The 22592-nt window shown below is 39.8% G+C and overlaps 2 protein-coding genes across 3 annotated transcripts in view; both read right to left on the reverse strand.

The window, feature by feature from the left end:
- LOC146673208 (butyrophilin-like protein 2) overlaps positions 1–22592 on the reverse strand; it is a 130326-nt gene that overhangs the window by 75171 nt on the left and 32563 nt on the right. The gene's annotated exons all lie outside the window — the stretch shown is intronic.
- The window catches only part of LOC146673209 (Fc receptor-like protein 5), a 66873-nt gene continuing 58688 nt past the window's right edge, over positions 14408–22592 (reverse strand). The window contains exons 3-8 of one of the 2 annotated variants that reach the window (XM_085401883.1): positions 19764–20027; positions 17547–17792; positions 17418–17463; positions 16999–17180; positions 16749–16850; positions 14408–14451 (exon numbers count right to left, since the gene is read on the reverse strand). In XM_085401883.1, coding sequence (XP_085258009.1) covers positions 14408–14451; positions 16749–16850; positions 16999–17180; positions 17418–17463; positions 17547–17792; positions 19764–20027 — 884 coding nt within the window. The remainder of the gene's footprint in view (positions 14452–16748; positions 16851–16998; positions 17181–17417; positions 17464–17546; positions 17793–19763; positions 20028–22592) is intronic. The other variant, XM_085401879.1, reaches the window with a different exon arrangement.

Genomic DNA, 22592 nt, shown 5'->3' on the forward strand with positions numbered 1-22592 from the left:
GATCATGGGTGCAGTCATCATCTTAACACAACTACTTTTACCCGATATTGTGAGACGCACTCTGGACCAGCTACTAAATTCCATTTTTATTCTTTCAAACATTGGCTCCATATTTGCTCGAACCATCTTAGTGTAATCCGAGGTAATTTGTATCCCCAAATACCTCAAACCATTCACGGACCACCGAAACTCCCACTGTTTAAATAAAGTATGGGGGCAGTGTCCTGACATAGGCATTGCCTCTGATTTATCCCAGTTGACGCGATACCCTGAAAGCAGCGTAAAGCTTTCTATACATTCTAATAGGGCTGGAATTGACTTCCCAGGCTGTGTCATAAGTAACAACATATCATATCATATCTGCATATAATAGAAGCTTATGTTGACTATTACCCATCGAAATTCCAAATATATTTACATTATTTCTCAGTTTTTGTGCCAGAGGCTCTATAGCAATTACAAAAAGACCGAGCTAAGGGGACAACCCTGTCTTGTGGATCTCTGTAAAAGGAAAAGATCTGATATGAGTCCATTCGTCAATACTTGCGCTGAAGGCGAATCATATAATATCTTTATCCACCTGATAAAATATCACCAAAACCAAACTTTTCTAATGTCTTAAACAGATAATCCCTCTCAACACAATCAAAAGCTTTTGCAGCATCCAGCATTAGGGCCACTGTTGGATATACTGAATCATATACAGTACATAATTTTGCAAATTAACCAACCGCCTAATATTATCTGAACCATAGCAGTTTGGAACAAAACCAGATTGGTCTGCATGAATTTTTTTCCGACATTACTACTTTAAATCGACCTGCTAAGACCTTTGCCAAGATTTTTCGGTCAGAATTCAGCAAAGATATAGGGCGGTAACCACTTGGGTTTAAAGGGTCTTTCCCAGTTTTAAGAATAAATGTTATAAGTCCAGAGTGCATTGACTGAGGTACTTTGAACACCTCATTATAAACATTGAGCAACAGGGGACTTAACATATCCTCAAATGCTCTATAGAAATCCAATGGTAACCCATCTAATCCTGGAGCTTTATTAAGTGGCACACTGTTAATTGCACGGGTAATCTCCTCCACTGTAATTGGAGCATCTATAATCTGCTGGTCAGTAGTAGAAAGCTGTGACAGGTTTAAATCAGTAAAGAATGCTTCGAATTTCTGTTCATCTAAACTACCTTGTGTAGAATAAAGATTATTGTAAAAGGCCCTGTATCCATCATTTATATGTCTAATAGAAGTTTAAATAACCCCATCTGATTGTCGTATGCCTGGGATATGATTCATACTGTCTTTCTGTTTAAGACGGTATGCTAATAAACGACTCGGCTTTTCTCCCATTTCCCAATATGCTTGACTAATGCGAAATAAAGCATTTTCTGCCTTTCTGTTGTACAGTACATTCAACTTATATTTAACACCATCTGCGGCTTTGAGGAATCTGTAAAATATTTCCAAGACATAGAAAAATTGGCGCATGGTCTGAGAATACTATATTACCAATACTTGAATCTATAGAGTTATTCACTAAGACTTCAGAAATAAGAAAGTAGTTGATTCTAGTATAAACATTATGAGGCGGGGAGTAAAAGGAATATTCCCTGCCTTCTGGATGCATTTTCCGCCAAATATCATTCAGACCTAAATCTGAGGTCATCTGCCTTATGGCAACTACAGATTTACTCACTGTGCCTCTCCTAGGAAGTGATCTATCTAGGTCTTGATCCAGTATTTGATTAAAATCTCCTCCTACCACTATTTGTGCACCTTCTAATTCCAAAAGATACTGTGACAGGCTATGAAAAAAGGCGGGTATGTCCGCATTAGGTGCATAGATATTACATAAAATTATTGGTGTGTCCAGTAGTTCTCCATAAACCAATATAAATCTACCTTCCTTATCTGTTATTACTTTTGTTTCAGTAAAGCTAACTGCTTTATGAATCAGAACCGACACTCCCCTACTTTTACCAGTTCCAGAACTGGAAAAGACTTTACCTACCCAGGAACATTTAAGTTTTAAGGCTTCTGACTTACACATGTGCGGTTCTTGAATAAAGGCTATATCAACCTTTGATAACTTTAAATATGTTAATATTTTCTTCCTCTTAATCCCGTTATTCAACCCCTTAACATTCCAGCTGGGTATTTTGAAATCTGTCTGTCTATCCATGTTACAATGTGGAATTCCATATAATACTTCGATTCATAAATATATCCATTGTAGAGGGTGGTTTTATGTGAAGATAAACCAATTTTTAAATACAAGCATTCAAAATAAATAGAAACAAACTGAAAAGAGCTCCAGCAAAACTCCAGCCAGAAAAAAGGAAAAAACAAAAAGCAAGACTAATGCTTGCTAACTCTGGAAAACCCAGGGTTGGTGGTCACCGGTGCCTGGCTAGCAACCCAGCATATAACTAGTAGTTTATAGGGATATTTAAATTAGTCGAGTAAAAAGAAAAAAAAGAAAATCCCTGCACCAAACCCATCTAACAATACGTTAAACACACTTACATATGGTAAAGTACTTCACCATCCCCGATCACAAAACAAAACAAAAAAAGGCAGAAAGTGTCACTTATCTTAAGGGAACATATTCTTAATAAATTTTGCAGCCTCCTCCGGTGAAGAAAATCTGTGCCCTGCTCCATTGCGTTTTATTTCTAGAGTGGCGGGGAAGAGCAGCGAGTATTCCACTCCTTTTTCTTTCAACTCCAACTTGATTTGTTTAAAAGACATGCGCCGGTCCATGGTTCGTCGGGAGTAATCCGGAAAAAACATTATCTTCACCCCACACCATAGAATCTGGCCTTTCTCTCTGGCCGCCCGAAGGATGTCCCCCTTATCCCGGTAACGGAGTAAGTTAACCATAACAGGCCGCAGTCGTTCTCCCTCTCTCCTACTCTGTTTCGGCAGACCCATAGGAACACGATGCGCTCGCTATATTTCTAGCGTACGGGGCTCCAAAGTTAAATCCAACATTATGGGGATCTCCTGCTGTAAGAACTTGATCATATCCTCTCCTTCTATTAACTCGGGTATACCAATTATCCTGATATTACAGCACCGTCCTCTGTTGTCCAGATCTTCAATATGGTTCCGTAAGTTCTCAATTTCTTCTTGAATAGTGAGTAATTGTTGCTCTGACGCACGGGTTGCATCCTCAAGAGTTGCAACCCGACTTTCCACTTCTTCCATGTGGGCACTCAACGCATTAATTTTACCTTCGATCTCCTGAACAGTCGTTTTTATCTGTTTCGTGTATTTTTCAATATTATTTGTCGATGTCCGAATGATTCTTAACTCAGCAACCAACTCGTTTAATGTTAATTCTCCTCTCAAGACTACACCTTCGCAACGGCTGGGTCTTCCTGAGGCCTGCTGACGTAGGCATCCATTTTCTTAGTAGTTTTAGCTTGTTATTCAGGCGGAGGTTTTTAGCACGCTGCGCCCTTCTAGTTTGCCGTTTCCGCATTAGTTCACGAGGGCTAGTTATTTAAAGGCATTTCACATACATGTGCCAGTACACAGTGTTCCAAAAAAGACGGTGCATGCTATTGCTATAACTATTTTCAGTGTGCAAGTTGCGGAGCAACTCTTTTCAGGCTGCCATTTTGTCGGGAACCACAGAGCCACCCACGTTTCACCTCTCATCCGAGAAGCTTCTTCAGTTCTAAGGTCAAAAGGCGGAGTCCCAGATTTAAACCCAGTGGGAGTTTCCCCCCAAAGAGCGACAAAAGGACCCCCTGATGATCCTCTACCTAATCCCATGAGCCGAGGTGTGAAAACGGGTGTGGGTCACAATCAGCCAGGGTTTCGGGTGAGCTCATTGTGAAACCTGGCCCTATCCTATCATGCGCTTTCCTGAGGTCAGATGGCCCAGGATGTGAGTGGGCGTTAAGGCGTCTGGGAAGGGATCTCAAAACGGGATTACTAATGCATTACTAATGATGACACACAAGGTTGTAGGAAGGTACAGGATATATGACACAGTGATGCTGATGCTATCAGACTTTCCGTAACCACTCCATGTACAACAGCCCAGATCAGCAAACAGTCACTGCTCAGCAGTGTTGGTCTAGTTCAGGGGTCTGCAACCTTTAACACCCAAAGAGCCACTTGGACCCGGTTTCCATTAAAGAAAACACTGGGAGGCACAAATACTTTTTGAAATCTAAAATGAAGATAACACTGCATATGTTTATTTTTTACCTTTATGCTTTGTGTGAACAACTAAAGTAAGTAAGTAAAGTTTATTTATTAAGCGCTTTTCACAGACAGGCAGTCACAAAGCGCTGTACACAAATGTTAAAATAAACAATACAATCAATAGACATTATACACAATGTAAAAGATCAAATGTAAATAATGTAAAGAATATAAAATACGTAGATTAACAAAAGGCTTGTTTGAACAGAAAAGTTTTTAACTGCTTTTTAAAGGAATCCACAGAGCAACTACAGTGTGTTGCTTATGAAATCCATGAAGTGCTACAGAGAAAATTACATTTTATTTATGTAATTAACACATTTTGAACTCTTAAAGAAATATAACAAAAGGAAAGACACCCAGCTGAACTAAAATGATCCATGTAGCAAACAAAAACTGTTGTGAGCCGCCACCCTTATATCGCCTTTGGGCTTTTGGAGCCTTGACCTGACTTTTAAAAAATAATTGAAAAAAAAGCACAATGCTGCTAAAAACAAATAGTACTTGCAAAATTCTGCCTAAATATGCATTTTACCTGGTTAATGTGTGTGGTGGGGCGTGGTCTGCAGTGCCGCTGTATGGGAGTCGGACGCACCTGAGCGGCACCCGCAATCACGCCTCGCCGCCTTAAAGTCTGTGCTCTCTCTGCTGTTGTGTTGGTATGTGTCGGGCTATAGGCTGAAAAGCTACAGCCGGCTGTATGCGTACAGCAACCGTGTGTGAAAAGTGGTCAATAAAGAGATGCTGAAAAGAATGTTCATGCAAACATCGTCGGGTCTGTCGTGATATGTTTACAATAAGACTTATGGTCCCGAACCTCTGCGCACAGCATCTGCAAATCTGGGCTTTCATCTTTACGCAGGACTGGCTGTCATCTGTGAGGCGTGAGCAGTGTTTGTTTTTAACATATTTCATGGTGGAGAATAGCTGCTTACATAATGTGGATCCAAAGGCACCTGGGGTCGAAAGTCTCGATAAATGCATGGCATTTCGGCGGGTATACCAGCTTCCGCGAGTGTGACGCTTATTTTGAGCGATGAAAAAATAATAAGATATAATTTTATTTTTATATTTCAAAATTACAATAATCTTCCAATTTAGAACTACAAGTTAAAAAAAGAACTAAACACAAATAAAATACACTTCAGCTAAATACTTCTAATTTATTTTCCCAAACCACCCGGAGCCGCAAAATAAATATTAAAGAGTCGCATGTGGCTCCGGAGCCGCGGGTTGCCGACCCCTGGTCTAGTTACTTGTAATTAGTAATTAGTAATTAATTACTGATTACTTCTCCAAAAAGTAATCACGTAACTTTACTGACGACTTATTTTCAAAAATAATTAGTAACTTAGCTACTTTTAAAAAACATGATACACAATCTGAATAGATAATAAAGCAATAGACCTTTAGTCCAATTCTATTTTTATGCATAATCCATTATATAAAATGTAATTACATTTTTTTAAAAGTCTCTTTTTAAACTTTGTTTCATTAGTTTTAATCTTTTAACTTTATGCATCAAGCACAAATTAAATTGGCTGAAAGGGAAGCGCTGTGAGTTCTGTGCCCCTAGAGACAACAAAACAAGCCTAAGATGCTGCAAATATGCTTGCAAGGCCCACCTCACCTGAGTATCACATACCAGTCATGTGCATGAATACACATGCACACACAAACATACACATGCCCACACACAGACAAACACACACAAGCACACTCACACATACACACAAGGCTTCATGTTGAGTTTGTCTTAAGTTTTCAATTTATTTTTTACATTATATGTTCATTTTGTAATTCATTTTCAGTGCCTGTTTGTATTTTCACTGCAGTTATTTAATGTCTATTTATTCGTGTTAAACACTGCTTTGAGACACAGCTAAAGAAAGTTGAATAAAAATGGTAAGAAATGTTCTTTGTGATAACTTAAGAGCAGTTAACAAGGACCAGTCAAGTTCGACCGGGAACACTAAAGTAAGGGGGTGGGGGATGCAGAAGACCAGAGGGTTTTAAACATCTTCCAGGCTCTGACCTCAGAGGAGGGACAAGGAAGAAAATCTTCTTCTGGTCAGCGATTTCCAGTTTTATTTCAAGTCTCACTAATTCAGTCAAGTTTTCATCAAAGATTGTTTGGTAGGTAGGAGATGGAGCCTAAATGCAAGATTCAGTAGAAAAAACATAAACCCAAAAGAGCAGCTTTAAAGCTGAAATCTCAAAGTACAAAACTACTGCAGGTCAAAGAATCTTAAACAACAGGAAACTCTTCCAGGAAACCAGATAAGCAGAAGGCAATGCAGCTCAAACAGAAAATCAAACATCTCAAAATGAAATTTAAGTCATGAACCCAAAAAACACACATAAACCTAAAGAACTCTTGAATGGAAGCGGACAACTAAGAGCATAAAATACCATGACAGGAACTCACATCAGGAATAAGAAAATAAAGACATATAAACACTAAGAAATAACTGAAAGCAAAATGTCAAGAAAGAATTAACAAACAAAAAAAGAAACATGATCCAAGCTACAAAAACTGGAGTTTCCTGGAACACTTAATGTATCAGATCTGAGGAATTTTCTCTGGGGACATCTCAGGCCCTCCAAGGTTTGGAGGCCTATCTCCCCCCACCACCACTTCCCCTGCCAGTGGCGGACGCCCTCAGACATCGGTGCGTTGGTGGTTCTTTGTGTTCGGGGATGGGCGTCCAGGTACACACCGGCTCACTCCTTGGCGGCCGCTTATCGGGGCCTGGAGCCTGGGGCTCGCTCGGGCCACTTCGGAGGTGGGGTGCCCCCGGCCTCTCGGCCTGGGGCTCGGTCACTCAGGCACAGCTGGCTGCCGGCAGACCTCACGGGCGCGTCACTGCAACCCCCCCTGGCTTCTGCTCCGCGGCTGCTGAGTGAGCCCTCATCTGGGACTCTCCTCAGCTCTTTCCTGGACAGTGGCGCGGCTGCCCCTCTGTTAGTCTTCCTTGGTCTCTTGTGTTCTGGGGGCCTCTGGATGTCTGGAGTCTTGATCTCCTCCATACCTGCTTCATGCCCTGGAGGACGGGGCTGTGGCCCCCCCACACCCTCTAGCAGATCATTACATGAAGGAACCTTTTAAAAAAACAAGCGCATCCATGCTCACAGGTGTACACACGGGTGATCACACCCACAAACTACACCCTTTTTGGCTCCTACCTCAAAGCACACTGTGTTCTGTTGATCTTATGTGCTGCACAATAATGTTTAATATTTAGTATTTACTGTCATATTCCCATATATCATTGTGATGTTGTTTATTATGTTGCTCTCATTTTCTTCTGCTTGTTTCTTTTTTCTTTCTCAACAGGTGATCCAGGTGATCGATATATGCATTTTTTTTTATTTTTTTTTCTGCCCATTCTGTTGGTTTTTGTTTTTTGCCCTCCTCCCTCTTCCCTCGTCCCTCTTCTCAGCTGTTTCTCTTTCTTTCTCCCCTTCTTTCCTCCAGTCAAGTCTGTCGCGTATTCAGCAAATGAAAATAAAATAAACAATAAAAGGTGAATCAAATGGACCATTACGGCAAGGCTGGGATGGTCAGTTTGGTAAAGTAAATCCGTTGGGCATCTTTCTTTGCCTTTAGACAATAATTCTGATGCAAAAGAGCCAAACGGGACAGGCAAAAAAAAAAAAAAAAGATCTGAGGAATTTTTTGTTTATATGATGTTTGTCTTTCCAGATGTGTGGAACCTTAATTAAGTAATTTTCTTCTTCCTGTTGTCGTGGTAACTGATAAACTGTTGGGATGGTTTGGAAGTACTCAGGGGAGTTTTTGCTTTGCAGACATTTTGACCACATGTGATGCCTGTTTTTATGAAAAATTACACAGTACTGTGCAAAAGTCTTGAGCCACCCCTAACTTCTTTGTCTCCTTGGAATCAAATCACAACACTTTTTTCTTTTCAAATTAAAATCTTAAGAAACAGCAGAAGCTTTCTGAAGCTTCTCTTTGGATACTGGCTGCTTTTTCACTCAGTTTCAGTCCTTGTAGCTGACAGAGGAATTTGTTTCAAATATAAAAATACTCCAAACTCAAAAGATCAAGCATCTTTAGACACTTTAATGCTAGTAGCCTGTCACTAAAACACAGTTCTTCTTTTTTTGGTTGAATCTATGAAAAATGTCAAAGATAACAAAATTTAATAGTCACAATTGTGTTGTTCAATGATTTGTGCACAACAACAACAATGGGACCTCTCTCATCCATCAGTCATCATGTGGACATTTTTCTGACACACTTTGAAGCTGATGGACGTTTTGTGTCTGCACTAAGTACGTTTTCAGCAGCTATGGCAGCGGCAGGATTCACTTTCACAGACTCACAACCACCAGCTTCACCCCTCCCCTCCCCCTCCAGCTGTAGGCTTTAACATTGAGTTTCCCCACACATGTTTACAGACGAGTTAGAGAGCAAGAGAAGAAGAGACGGATTCATAAATGTCTTTGTTTCTGCTCTAACCAAACAACGCTGCTCTACAACTCTAGACTACCAGCCACAAAGACAACAGCTGGAGAAACATCTGTCTACCTCTGACATCCACCAGCTCATCCATACAACAAACAAACATCAACAACCAGGAAGCAGCTTCACCTCTGATCACACACACACTCAACTCTACTCACTCACCTGGAGGATCAACAATCAGGTGGAGGATGATGCTTTTCTTCCATGAGCGTGTTTCTTCAATGAAAACACGGCACTCGTATGTTCCACTATCAGCAGTGTTCACATCCTTCAGAATCAAAGACACGTCTCCATCCTTCATCTGTCTGTCTTGCAGATCCACCCGCTTCTTAAAAGATGGATGCTGGTTGTCTGGATAGAAGCGACTATCCTGGTACAAAAGCACATATTCATCTTCCAGGTCAGCTCTGCTCCACTTTACGACTAAGATCTTGTAGTTTGGAGCTTGACATGTCAGAGTGACGTTCTGTCCAGACTCAGCTGTGATGATTTTCTGCTCTGAAAGAGGAAACAACACAGAGCAGAGAGGTTAAAGGTCAAAGTACAATTATGTTCAGAATGATTGACTTTAAATATTTTGTTTATTTCCTTTGACATTTGAGTTTTTAGTCATGTTGGATTTAATGAACCTCTGAACATCCAGCAGGTCACCAGTGACCCACTGAGGGGGAATTTTAGCCTCATGCTAAACATGCAAAGTGTCAGAAACTACAAGATGTTAGCTTCCACAGAACAACAACATGTGCTGATAATAAGTGAACATAATGTGTGTGAGAAAGTAGCCTCTCATTATAAGATACTGTGAGTCTCTTAGTGGCAGATTTAGATACATTTTCTTCAAGAACACATGTGACTCAAATGTAGTAAGTATACACATGTTTTGTATAAATATGTCGCAATCAGCGGGGCTGACTGTGTGTAGAGTAAAGGTGGACCCAAATGCAGACGAAACAAAACATGAAACGTGACTTGAATAACCAAACACGAGCCGTTTATTGTGGCTGGCAAATTAACTGCAAACAAAAGGCAAAACTAACAATACACTAAACTGCTTGAGCTAAATTAAATAAAAACCTACAACACGAACAGGGACCAGACATAAGAAAACTTGACATGAACTCTTGGCCTAGAAACAAAGCAGACGATCTGACAATGACACACTGAAAACAAAGGACTTAAATACACAGGAGGTGATTAGGGGAAGTGGGAACACATGGGGGAACAGCTGACTGACATGAGGCTAATGACAGGACAGGGGAAGTTAAACTAAGGCTACGTCCACACGTACACGGGTATTTTTGAAAACGGAGATTTTCCGTTTTCGTTTTAAAAAATAATCCCGTCCACACATAAAGGCAGAAATGAAGGAAAACGCTGCTATGAACATGCCAAAGCAACAGGTGGCGATATATTCCTAACTGTGCAGAAATGTTGGCCAATCAGAAGTCTAGAAGCCTCGGTGGGAAAGAGTAAACAAAGCTGGGGCATAGAAGCAGAACCGAGTCGTATGTGTGGAAGGACAGTAACTGTGTGTGTATATGTAAGCATTGAAACACTGCAGAAAGTAGAATTAACAGTAACAGTATTGTAGAAATTCATTTCACCGAACTAATAACGTGGCGCACAGTGTGATGTCAAAAAATGCGCACACCTTTGACGCTGCGTTTTCTCCTTTTTTCTCGTCCACATGTAAATGCAAAAACGGAGTTTTAGAAAATATCCACCCTGGCCGGAGATTTTAGAAATCTTCGTTTTCAGTGACCGAAAACGCCGTTTACGTGTGGACGAAGGTGCAAACGCGTAGAAAAATCTGCGTAAAAATACCCGGGTACGTGTGGACGTAGCCTAAATGCAATGAACAAAAAACACACAACTCCCTCAAAATAAAACAGGAAACACGAGACACAGACATGACGATACAAACTTGATAACATAAGACATGCAGCATGAAACACAAAGGGTGAGGGAATACAGGGGCAGAAAACACAAGGAGTCTAATAACCAAATGAACTTTGCTAATCTAACGAACTTAAACATAAACAACATCCAAATAAACTAAAACTTAAAACGCTGGGTCAACAGAAACAGGAACCTGACAAAATATAGTCTATAATTTATTTTTTTTCTGTACCCCACATAATTAAACATTCAAGTTGAAACTTGAATGTTGCATCCATGGAACAGCCAAGAAATGTGAAACTGCTATCAAATAAGGGGTGCTATGTTAATATGTAACTTGACCTGTTAAGGTGTTTTTTGATGGAAATAGCTTTTGATTTCAGCAAAAATTGATCTATTAATACTGCAAATTAAACAAATGACCATTTTCAATTCTCTACAACCTATAAAATGTTTTGAAACCCTGTGCTTATTAATTTGGAGCAGTGCATACTAAGTTTTTTTATTTTTGAAAAACACTGTTTTTATTGTGTGGTTTGTTCAGTAACATTTAAATTATACTCGAATGGTTGATGACTCAAAAATTATGCTGACTGAATCGACTTTTTAGGAAAATCACAGAAAAATATAATTTTCATAATAATTTGGAACACAGAGTAGATTTTTGCTTTGTATGTCTAACCAGACCTTAACAAAAAATATTTGTAACTTGTGTAAATAATTGTTTTGTTTTTTTTACAAACACCCAAATTCTAGTCTACAGATGCACAAGCATAACATTTTCAGATATTTTGGTTTACAAGGTTACAAAACTCAGTTCACAACTTTACAAGTACAAAATATTCATGAGCACAGTTTGAGCCCATCCACACATTACACTTCTTTGTCACAGCTGGATTGCAGATGTTAAATCCGCACAGACTCTGTCTAACCTTGTGTCACTTTCACACACATTATTATTAATATATAACCTTCACTTTCTCACAGTAAATCTCACCTGCAGAGACAAACACAAAGACGCTGAAAAACAGGAAATTGTAGCAGAGTGACGAAGTTCCAACAGACATTTCTGTTTCTGTTTTAAAATCAGAATCTGAGATTCAGAAGAGACTATATGAGATGAACTCTGAGGTTCAGATAAAGCTGAAAGTCCCTGAGTGAGAGAGCGGGTCTGTAACGCCACACTTATGAGTTAGAGAGAGAGATAGAGATGGTGGGCTGGACCGGAGTCCTCCAATGGAAATGCAGAAATGGTTCTGCATTAGGTTAACATTAGGACTGACGTATATTAAATTATATTAAATTAATGAGGAACAATCTGGATTTATGGCAGAAACATATTTAATAACAGTCATTTGGTTGGATATGACTGATTATATTACACTGGATAAAAGCTTTATTGTCATTCATTTATTGTTCACCAATTTGGATTTGGAAATTATTTTATATTATTTTTAAGTCATCGGTATATATACTATATATAAAGCTGAGAAGATAATTGAAGCTGGCGCATGGAGATTAGACAAAGCTTTTCTTCAAGCCTGTTTTTTTTTTCCTGTGTCTCACAAATTATGGCAATGAATATTAATAAAAAAGAGTAATTACAGGGTATCACTGCTTTAGGTAAATCATTTAAAATATCACAACTGACACGTGTGTTTGTGTCATCCATCTTAGATGATTGTAATGGCTTTTTTTGTTTTCTTTTTTAAACGGGCTTAGAAAAAAATCTCAGTTTCACACCTCTGAGTTGAAAGCAACCATCCTCTATAGTGGTGGGGTACAGTAACCCCACCACTATTTTTCCCAGCAGCCCTCATCTTCTAGAATGACATCTTGGTCAAACTGAAGCTCCTCTGCTGCCACCTGTTGGATTTTTACATAGTTTACATATAGTACCTCACACAGGAAACCTTTCTTACACACACACTTTTTTTTAGAGAGAAGAAAATAAAATAAAAACTGCTTTTGGAGGAGGAGAACACATTTGAATATTTTTGTGAATTTTCTCCAAAAAATCAATAATGTCTGATAACTCATCTCAGCCTCCAATAATACATCCTCATAGATATTTGATTCCATTTTTGTGATCATCTGGATTGATTCTTTGGTCATAAGGCGAGCAGGACTCACTAAAGTGATGCTGTGCCTCTTCAATAAATACAGTGTCTGCAGTTCAGCAGAGAGGAAGTGTTTGTTTCTGTTTACCGGAACAACTGCATTAACCACTAAGATGTGGTGAGACAGATTTGTAGACTCCAAAGTTCCTTTGGTTTACTTAAGTCTATTTTGTCTATGTCTGTGAAGGTTCTCAGTCATCCAGGTCATCGTAGTCTAAGGAGCTTAGAAAAAATAAGCATCAGGACTTCTTTAAGTTGCTTGATGACGTTTCACCTCTCATCCGAGAAGCTTTTTCAGTTCTAAGGTCAAATGGTGGAGAGTCCCAGATTTAAACCCAGTGGGAGTTTCCCCCCAAAGAGGGACAAAAGGACCCCCTGATGATCCTCTACCTAATCACATGAGCCAAGGTGAGAAAATGGGTGTAGCTCACAATCAGCCAGGGTTTCGGGTGAGCTCATTGTGAAACCTGGCCCCACCCTATCATGTGATGTCCTGAGGTCAGATGGCCCAGGATGTGAGTGGGTGTTAAGGCGTCTGGGGAGGGAACTCAAAACTGGATTATAGATGGCAGAGAGTTGGTGTTATAAACCACCGCCTCTGTTCAAAGATGGTCGCTCACAGTAGACATAGATGGCTTCCTTCACTCCTCTTTCAAACCATCTGTCCTCTCTGTCCAAAATGTGAACATTGGCATCCTCGAAAGAGTGACGTTTGTCCTTTAGATCCAGATGGACAGCCGAGTTTTGTCCTGTGGAGGTGGCTCTTCTATGTTGTGCCATGCGCTTGTGAAGTGGCTGCCATTGTTTTGTTGTTTGTTCACAGTTAGAATAAAAAAAGTTCACAGCTTAGAATAAAATCTATAATTCCTGCTTCATGACTTAGTGAACTATGATCATACATGGTTGAACATCCATTAAGTTATCAGCAGGCATTCATATATGTAGTTAACTCAAGAGGAAAATACACAACAGAGTGGGTTGAACTAACTAGAATGAAAAGTTTGATATTATTGAACTCAGAGATCAGATTTAAAGTTATTTTTCCAAATCTGCCTTCTGGAACTGATTAGTTTTTCAGTAAACCTCAGTTATACTCTGTCTGTATCATTTTATGTTGCATTAGAACAAAAGAGGCAAAGCAAAACTGGTTGCCCAACCCAACCTGTGACCATGAGCTGTGGGACTTTTTTACCCAAAACAGTTTTGCTTCTCCAAATTAGAGAACTGGATGATGACTTTGACCTTTGACCTATGATGACTTTGACCTCAAAGAGGCTTTAAGCTTCATTGAAAGTTTAACAGGACTGAGCTCTGTGCTCATTCGGGAAATGTGATTCAGAAGGAAGTCCAGTCTGAGTTCATGAATTTGTAGTTTATCAGACACTACAACACTCAAGTCTGTGTTTTAATCTTATATTACTGAGTGAGACTATATAAATGTTTCCAAGGGGAACAACAACAGGATACTTGTTGTAAGTTACTGAAGACATAAAACATCTGCATGCCAATAAATTAAGTAACTGATTTCCATTAAGTAGCTCTGCATCATCAGAGTCTAATTCAGTGATAAAAAGACATAAAATCTGTAACATGTGGATGTCCTCTGGTCTGAGGTGCTGGGGGGACCAGTTAGAGACCAGCAGCTGGATGTCAGTGGTTGGACTGGTGGACTACTTCAGTGAAGAGTAGACGACGTCTGGCTGTGGTTTAAAGTCTGAACACAAACACACAGTTCAAACAACAGGAAACATGATTACAAGCTTTGTAGTTCAGTCAAGACCTCCAATCTCCACCTCTCTGCATCACACACAGTCCCAGTTCAGACTTTACTTGGAACCAGTTTAGATACAAATCAGAGCGTCCACACTGCTCACACTTTAAACTGCTTCTACAAACCTGGAGCCCACAGATCTGTGCTGACCTTTAACTTTGATCACACGATTTCTTCTAGTGTGGTTTAGTGTTCCTTTCTCTCAGCTTCAGTTCTTACTTTTTGTTTGTCATTAGTTCCCTCTGTGTTCCGTCTGTAGTTTCTCTGCCTCACCTCTCAGTGTTTCATGTCTTACTTCATTTATGCTGCTGTTTCTGATGGTTGTTTGTGTCGATCTTCATTCCTGTTTTACTTTGTCAGTGAGGTTCAGTCTTTGACTGAAAGAGCTGCTCAGCACCCTCACAGACTCATGCAGAGGGAGATGTGGTTTGTTCATGATGTAATACTGAGTGCATACGTGTGTTCTCACTATAGCAAGAGTAAGTATAGCTACATCTAGCACAATATATACCTGGATGGTCTACTGATAACCAGCAGTAATGACAGATGTTCTGTAGTTATTCAGTAGTCAACTGGACTGTCAGACATCTTGCTAATATGTTTCAATTTATCTCAAAGTCCTAGTGAAACATTTATGGACCGTATCCTACTGAAGACTAGTAACCTTTTGCTCTCTGGGTACAGAAACAGTGCTCTGTTTTTTTCTCTCAAGCTCAGAGGTTTTACTTTGTAGGTGAACTGTTGTGTGCAGTTTTAGAGAAACAAATAAAAAAAATCTACTGTTTCTTGCAGGTTCAATCAAAAATAGACCCTGCACTATTGTCGGTGTTATTCTATTGCACGTCAACTTCAGCTGCCTGCCTGATGTACCTGCAGGGTTATAAGGAGAGTCACAATTATATGTTGCACCATTTCCTGTATTTGAAGCAACCCTACACTGTTGAAGTTCATGCACTATAACTTGTGTTTTCATGGTACAAGTTTATTTTTGTTGAATCAGATTGTGAAGATTTGTGTTCTGTGTTCATTTCCAGCTCTTTATTTTTATTCTTGGACTTGACTAGAGTACCTCTGCATGATTCACAGTTCAGGGTAATATTTCATTAGCTTACACTGAGCTTTGTTGGAGCCCCTTAGTTCATCCTGTCTAAAACAATCTGTATTAGCTCCTCTCCCTTTAAGGCAACTTTCTACTGATTGACTGCCAATCACTAATAAAAGGTTGAAATAACAGGTGGCTGGAGCATATGTAACTGAGACCATATTAGGTATCGATGATATATACAAACCCAAGAGTAGAAAAATCGTTATATGTTTAGAGCAATCTGCAGCCTGCACTTTTGGTTCTCATGGATTACTTTATTTAAACCTTTCTTAGCTTAGCCTAGCATAATGACAGTAAACAGGGTGAACAGCCCAGCTGTACCTGAGCTTTCTTGTCCTGATGGTTGTTTGTCCATTACTGACATCGTCAGAGCCCACTGCTGGGTAGACCACAGTTGTATCAGTCTCTGTAATATAAAGCATATAAAATTACTGAAACTACCACTGTTATATTATTACTCAACAGCTGCAAAGTAATTGACAAGATTAGGTGATTAAGCGATTTTTATAATCTGCAGCATTTTTCAGCTTTCCTATGTTAACACCTCTGCTGTGAAACTCATAATGACCAGAAATAACTGACGGCTCATTCTGTGAAAAACAAGTGTGGATGACCACAAGGCTGCTATATTCTAATAATGCAAACGCACACACTATACCACAAAGGACAAAGCAACAGGGTTCTCATGACTCGAACACTATCATTAGATCTTGTGGTGAGATGTCTAAACCTTAACCTGGTTCACACTAACTGGGGTCATCAACAGGAAGTAGCTGCTGTGGTTTTACATGTATGTTTAAAAGTGGTTCAAATGTCTGAGAGGCTGAAAACACAAACAAAGGTCTACGGTCTGTTCAATCTGTGACTTAATTGGCTTCACACTAAACCAAAAAAATTATCTTCTCAAGAACTTACAACAAAGAAATCAAAGAGAAAGTTCCTTACTAATCCCCTATTTCTGAAACATCCTCACCCCTACTTTGCAGTGTTCCTTAATTGTAAAGTTGCAAAAAAGTTGTTTTAGAAACAAATCTAACAACTCAGCAGCCATTTGAAACACATCACATAGTTTTGCAATTATATTTAAAATGTTAAATGTCAACCTCAACCCCTTTTGATGGAAACACAGTACTACCTTTGCTTTTTCTGATTGGCTGTTGTTGAGGATCTGATAATTGGATGTAACTGTACATGACATAAGTGATGATGTCATCTTCTCCAGCTTCTTCTTGATCTGCTGAAATGATGCAAAATTAAAAATAATATAAATTAAATATCTAAAAACAGGTTGCATTTAGGAAAGTTGTAACTATAATAATAATGTATGTGACCTTTATTCTACTGAAGAATCTTAAACACGAACAATCAGGAAGTCTGAGTCTCACCTTCAGGTTTCCTGTGAGCACATCGTCTCACCAGCAGAACCAGTAACACCAGTAGAACCACAACACAGGATGATCCAACAGAGGAGACCAACATCATAGAGAGAAGAGGATGAGAGCGTGATGGAGGAAGAGTGTTGGAGGTGGAACCAGGAGGAGAGGTGAATGTAGGTGGAGGTGTGGATGTAATGCCTTGAGCAGTTATTGATGGAGATTTGGTGGCAGTGAGTGAATGTGAGCTGGTGGGTGGAGGTGTGGTGATGGTGGGTGGAGGTGTGGTTTTCGTGCATGGAGCAGTTATTAATGGAGATTTGGTAGCAGTGGGTGAGGGTGTGATGGTGGGTGGAGTTGTGCTGGATGTATGTATAGAGGTGGGCGAAGATCTGACAGTTGTGGTGGTGGGTGTAGATGTAGTGGTGGATGTAGGTGGAGGTGTGGATGTAGGTGGAGGTGTGGTGCTGTGTTTGTCTAAAATAAAGCAAACACAGTCATCAAGTTGTCACATTGTGAATGTTGAAAGCTGCAGAAACACAGACAGGTGAGTGTGTCACCTGTGACAGTGATCCAGCTGGATGGAGACTCTCCATGACCGCTGATGTCACACTTGTAGAGGCCTTCATCAGACCTGGAAGCATGCTGGATGGTCATGTGACCTGTAGGCTGCTTCCTGATGAGGGAGCCATCTTTATAGAAAGCAGCTGGGAGGTTGGAGGGAGTGGTCTTTGTTTTACAGAGCAGAGTGACGTCATCTCCCTCCATCACAGGGAGGACAGGACTCTGCAGGATCACTGATCCACCTCAACACAGAGACAAACTACAGCATTTCATCCATTTACACACAGCTTCATCAACACTAACTCCACACACTCAGCTTACCAGTGTCATACCTTTGTTCCTGGCTCTCCACTCTTAGTCTCTGAATGTGTTTCATCCGATGACACTATATGACATTTCATCTTTACTTGATAAAATGGAATTATCTACCTGCCCAAATGACTTTATCCATACAGCGTTATTTAAAATCAGTTTTCTTGCTAATGGCCTTCTATTGTAGAAATACACAGTTCAAAAATTACAGGCATATCTCTAAGATCCCTTTCTTGTCAAAGCTTCTTAAAAACGTGGCCAAACAAGTCATTTCTTTTATGGAAAAGCATGACATCTTTGACAAATTTCATTCTGGGTTTATGTGTGCTTCACTCCACAAAAAGTCTTTTACTCAAAGTTTCTAGTGATTTCTAGTCTGTTGACTCTGCTGCATCCAGCGTAATGGTTATCCTGGAGCTTATTTCTGCCTTTGGCACTGGTGATATTGTTTATATCCAACAACCTCGCACAGCCATTGAAGTGGAGTGGACCAACATTCCACAGGCCACAATTGACAATCTGATAGACTCCATGCGACGATGTGTTGCACTGCATGAGGCAAATGGTGGTCACACCAGATACTGACCGGTTCTGGGTCCCCAGACCCCCAATAGCGCAAAAAACTGCACATTCCAGGGTGGCCTTTTGTTGTGGGCAGTCTGAGGTACACCTGTGCACTACTCATGATGTCAGATCAGCATCCTGATGTGGCACACCTGTGAGGTGGGATGGATTATCTCAATATGGCAGATGTGCCCACTACCACACATTTGGACTGATTTGTGACCACTGTTTGGGAGGGATGGTTATATTGTGTATCTGGAATGAATTTTAGGTCTCTACGTCCATCCCATGGGGAATGGGAGCAGTAACAAAGGTGTTGCGTTTATATTTTTGTTGAGTGTAGATTGAATTGAACTCGGGAGCCATTCTTGTGAATGAATCAGAAACAGTGTTTGTTTGGTTTTTTTCAACTAATAAATATGTCTAAGTGCCAAACGGTTGTCTCGCAAGCTGAATTAGAGGTAAATTTTTATGCTTTTATTTTATCACAGCTTGATTATTGTAAGAGCTGTTTATGTGTTTGAATAAGATCTTGACCTGTCACGGCCAGGGGATCAGCAGGCCGCTGACTAGTAGTGTTCCCCCTCTCTCTCCCTCCCCCCCCCCCTCTCTCTCTCTCTCGCTCTCTCGCCAGGGCGGAACTCATGGTGGGTTCACGCCCTTGGCCCACGCCCCCTCTGAAGAGGAAACACCTGGGCCTCGTCAGCACAGCCAGCATTTAAGCCAGGGAGTGGCTTCTACTCATCGCTGGATCGTTGTGTGTGACTCGCATCCCCTGGACCCGACCCTGCATCCCCCGAGCAGATTCCCCTTTTGTGTGAGTGTTTGGAGAGAGAGCCAGAAGAGGAGTGAGTGTCTTTTTCCTGCCTGGATTTCCCCGGAGCCCTTTCCCTGTCACCGCGTTGTATATAGCACCATCCCCTGCACTGTTTGTATATACACCTGGTGGGACTGTAATAAATACTGACTGTGCCTCTGAGTCCTGCGTGTGAGTCCTCAAGCGAACCGTGACTTGACCATCTTCAGTCAGCACAGAATGTTGCTTCTGCTAGAGACTTCACAAAATTAATATAAAAATCTTTGTCCTTACTTTTAAAGCCCTGTGTGGTCAAGCCCCAGCTTATATTTCTGACCTTCTAGAATGCAACACCTATTCTTGTAGTCGAAGGCTATTAATGGTCCCTGTAACTCATTTTAAGACTCAACTAAATTCTCATTTATTCATATTAGCTTTTAACTAGTTTTAGGCTGTATGATGTTATATGTATGCTGTTTTATATTTTTGTTCTCAGTTTATTTTTTATTGTAAAGCACTTTGCGATTTTTGATCTACTTACCAGTGACTGTGAGGTGTACCATGTTACTGACGGTGCCTTCTCTGGACTCACACCAGTAAACTCCACTGTCAGATGGGTAAGTATATCTGATGTTACAGGAAGAACCAGCTGGTTTTCCCCACCCATCTCCACACCGAGTCCTCTGCTGTTTGCTTGTGTTTCTCCTCAGAGTCCACCCAGCAGAGCTGTCGTCCTCCTCACAGCTCAGAGACACAAAGTCATATTGAAAGAACTGGGAGCTGCTGGGACTCACAGTCAGACGAGCTGTGAGGGTTACAATGAAAAATTGATTATGTGTTATACTTGATAAAAAGGTCCAAATGGTTTATTGCTTTTATTATTTTATAATTTTCATTCTAAAAACATCAAACCAAATAGATCATATTACATTACATTTTCCATTAACACAATAAATTATATTGGAACTGTACTAAATTCCGTAATTACATTACAGTTACAGTTATGGTGTTGCTTGCATTACAAATGTTCTTCAGTTTTCTGCACACCAGGAAAAAAGAAAAATGGCATAGAAACTGAACATTAACAGTGTTGCCTGAAAACTCCTTTGTTTGATCACTTCTTAATGAAATTAACGAAAGCTAGAATAATTGGCCCTAAAAATCTTAGAAATGTGGTATCTAAGCAGATACTTACTGTGGATGGCATTATTCTGATGTCCAGTAACACTGTGAGGAAGGTGTTGTTTTTTTTTACAGGATATGTCCTTCAGTGAATATATTAAACTAAAATGTAGCTGTATGCTGCAGCAAGAGCACTGACAGGAATTACAAAGAGAGAGCATATTTCTCCTATGTTAGCTTCTCTACACTGGCTCCCTGTTAAATCCACAACTGAATTTACAGTGGTGTGAAAAAGCATTCGTGCTCTTTCTAATTTCCTGTTTTTGTATGTTTGTCACACTCACTGTAAATGTTTCAGATGATCAAACACATTTAAATATTAGACAAAGAAAACACAAATGTAGTTTATAAATTAAATTACACCAACGCCACCATGGAAAAAAATCCATGCTCAGATGGCCCTGTGTGGAAAAAATGATTAAGTGTGACAAACATACAAAAAAAGGGAAATCAGATTCCCAGAAATCACAAATTGTCATGGTTCTGGGTCATTAGACCCAGCAATGTTTTGTTGTGTGTTATGGTGATTTATTTTAGTTGTAATGTATTGAGCTGCTTTTGCTTCAAAGTTAAGTTATTCTTGATCTATATTTTCTTGTTGCTGTGTCATTGCTGTCTAAGTCTGTCATGTCCTCTGTCTTCGTTCCTTAGCCAATACATTTAATATTTAGATTTATTAATCTCTGTCTGTCTTCCACAGCATTTCTTTTGTTTTATCTCCCCCAGCTCACCCTAACCAGTTGTGGCAGATGGCTTTGGTTTGGTTTTGCTGAAGGTTTCTTCCCACTTTAAGGGAGGTTTTCCCTTCCACTGTCGCCAAAGTGGTTGCTCAAAGGGGGTTGTCTGATTGTTGTGGTTTTCTTTTCATCTTTATGTGTTTATAGTCTGATGCAAAAATTGTTCTCCGTAGATTTCATCCATATAATACTGTTAGAAGGGTGGAGTTGTTTTTTTTTAATAACTTGCATGTTTGGTGTCTTCTGGCCTTCACGCATAAAGCAGCAGACAGGCAACCCTCCCTTGTGTCCTCCTGGCGGTTTCTTCCTGAGTATTTCTCTCCCAAATGCTTGCTCAAACGGGTTGATTGTAAGGATTCTTTATCTTACAGTATAATGTGCTTTGTGTTTTGACGATGGGATTAATATAAAATTGAATTGAAAAAGAAAAAAACAATCAAAGAATGTTTTTTTTTCTTTTAAATTTTCTTTATTTTTAAAGAATTCAATTTTTTCGGCACATTTGTGCTACAGTCAACTAATTTCAGTCCATAGGCAGGAGGAAGAGAGTAGTTGTAGTTTTTGAAAACTGTGGAGATATATAGCCAGGAATCCAGAGTGAAATCTGACCCCAGCTCAGCAGCCAGATGCTGAACTTCAACAGGTAACAAACTGATAAGCAGTCAGGCTGGAGCCTCCATTTCTACCTGTTCATGTTTCTACAGAATCACTGTGGTAATCACTTTAAAGTGTCTTTGCACCGGTTTCCATCTTTATTTCTTGTTGTATTTGTACATAATGCTAAATGCTGAAATATCACCAATACAAATCGCTTAATGTGTCCTCATTACGTGTATTGGTGTGTGTGGCTGTAGCCTTAGCTTTTGTCTTTGTTAAATGGTAATTATGAGACTGTGTATTTCAGGTTATTTTACAGGGTAATGTATTGAGTATTACAACAAACTACTATCTGTAATGTGTAATGCATACATTTTTTCATTAACAATCTCAGGACTGGCAGGCATTTCTAGCAACATTTTATAAAATGACCCACTGTTGGCAAGGTTACTTTTAAAATGTATTCCATTATGTGCATTTTGCGGGCAACAAATCAGGTTTTTGCAAGAAACAATGAAACAAGTACTGTAAGTACTTACTGGGTTGTGGGCCGTGTTATGGAGTCACTTAATTTCATCTATTTTCTAACTTCCAGGTATTTTAAAGGGAAAGAGATACAGATTGTTCTGTAAATAATTTTAAGTATCGCAGCAACCCGAGTAATTACTGGTTCTGCTTAAGTAATTTTCTGCATAATGGAAGTTTCACTATTCAGTCTGTCTTATATATTACCTATAAAATTAAAACTATCATAATCACTTTTCTTGTTGCAGGGTAGTTGCGCCTTGTTGCCCACAAATTGCATGCAAGTATAGGGTACTTGTGCCTTATTCGCAGGTCGTGTAATAAAGTGT

This window comes from Rhamphochromis longiceps, linkage group LG3, assembly GCF_057381845.1.
Source record: "Rhamphochromis longiceps isolate RC_006_pf linkage group LG3, R_longiceps_female_GT1.1, whole genome shotgun sequence".
Classification (NCBI taxonomy): Eukaryota; Metazoa; Chordata; class Actinopteri; order Cichliformes; family Cichlidae; genus Rhamphochromis; species Rhamphochromis longiceps.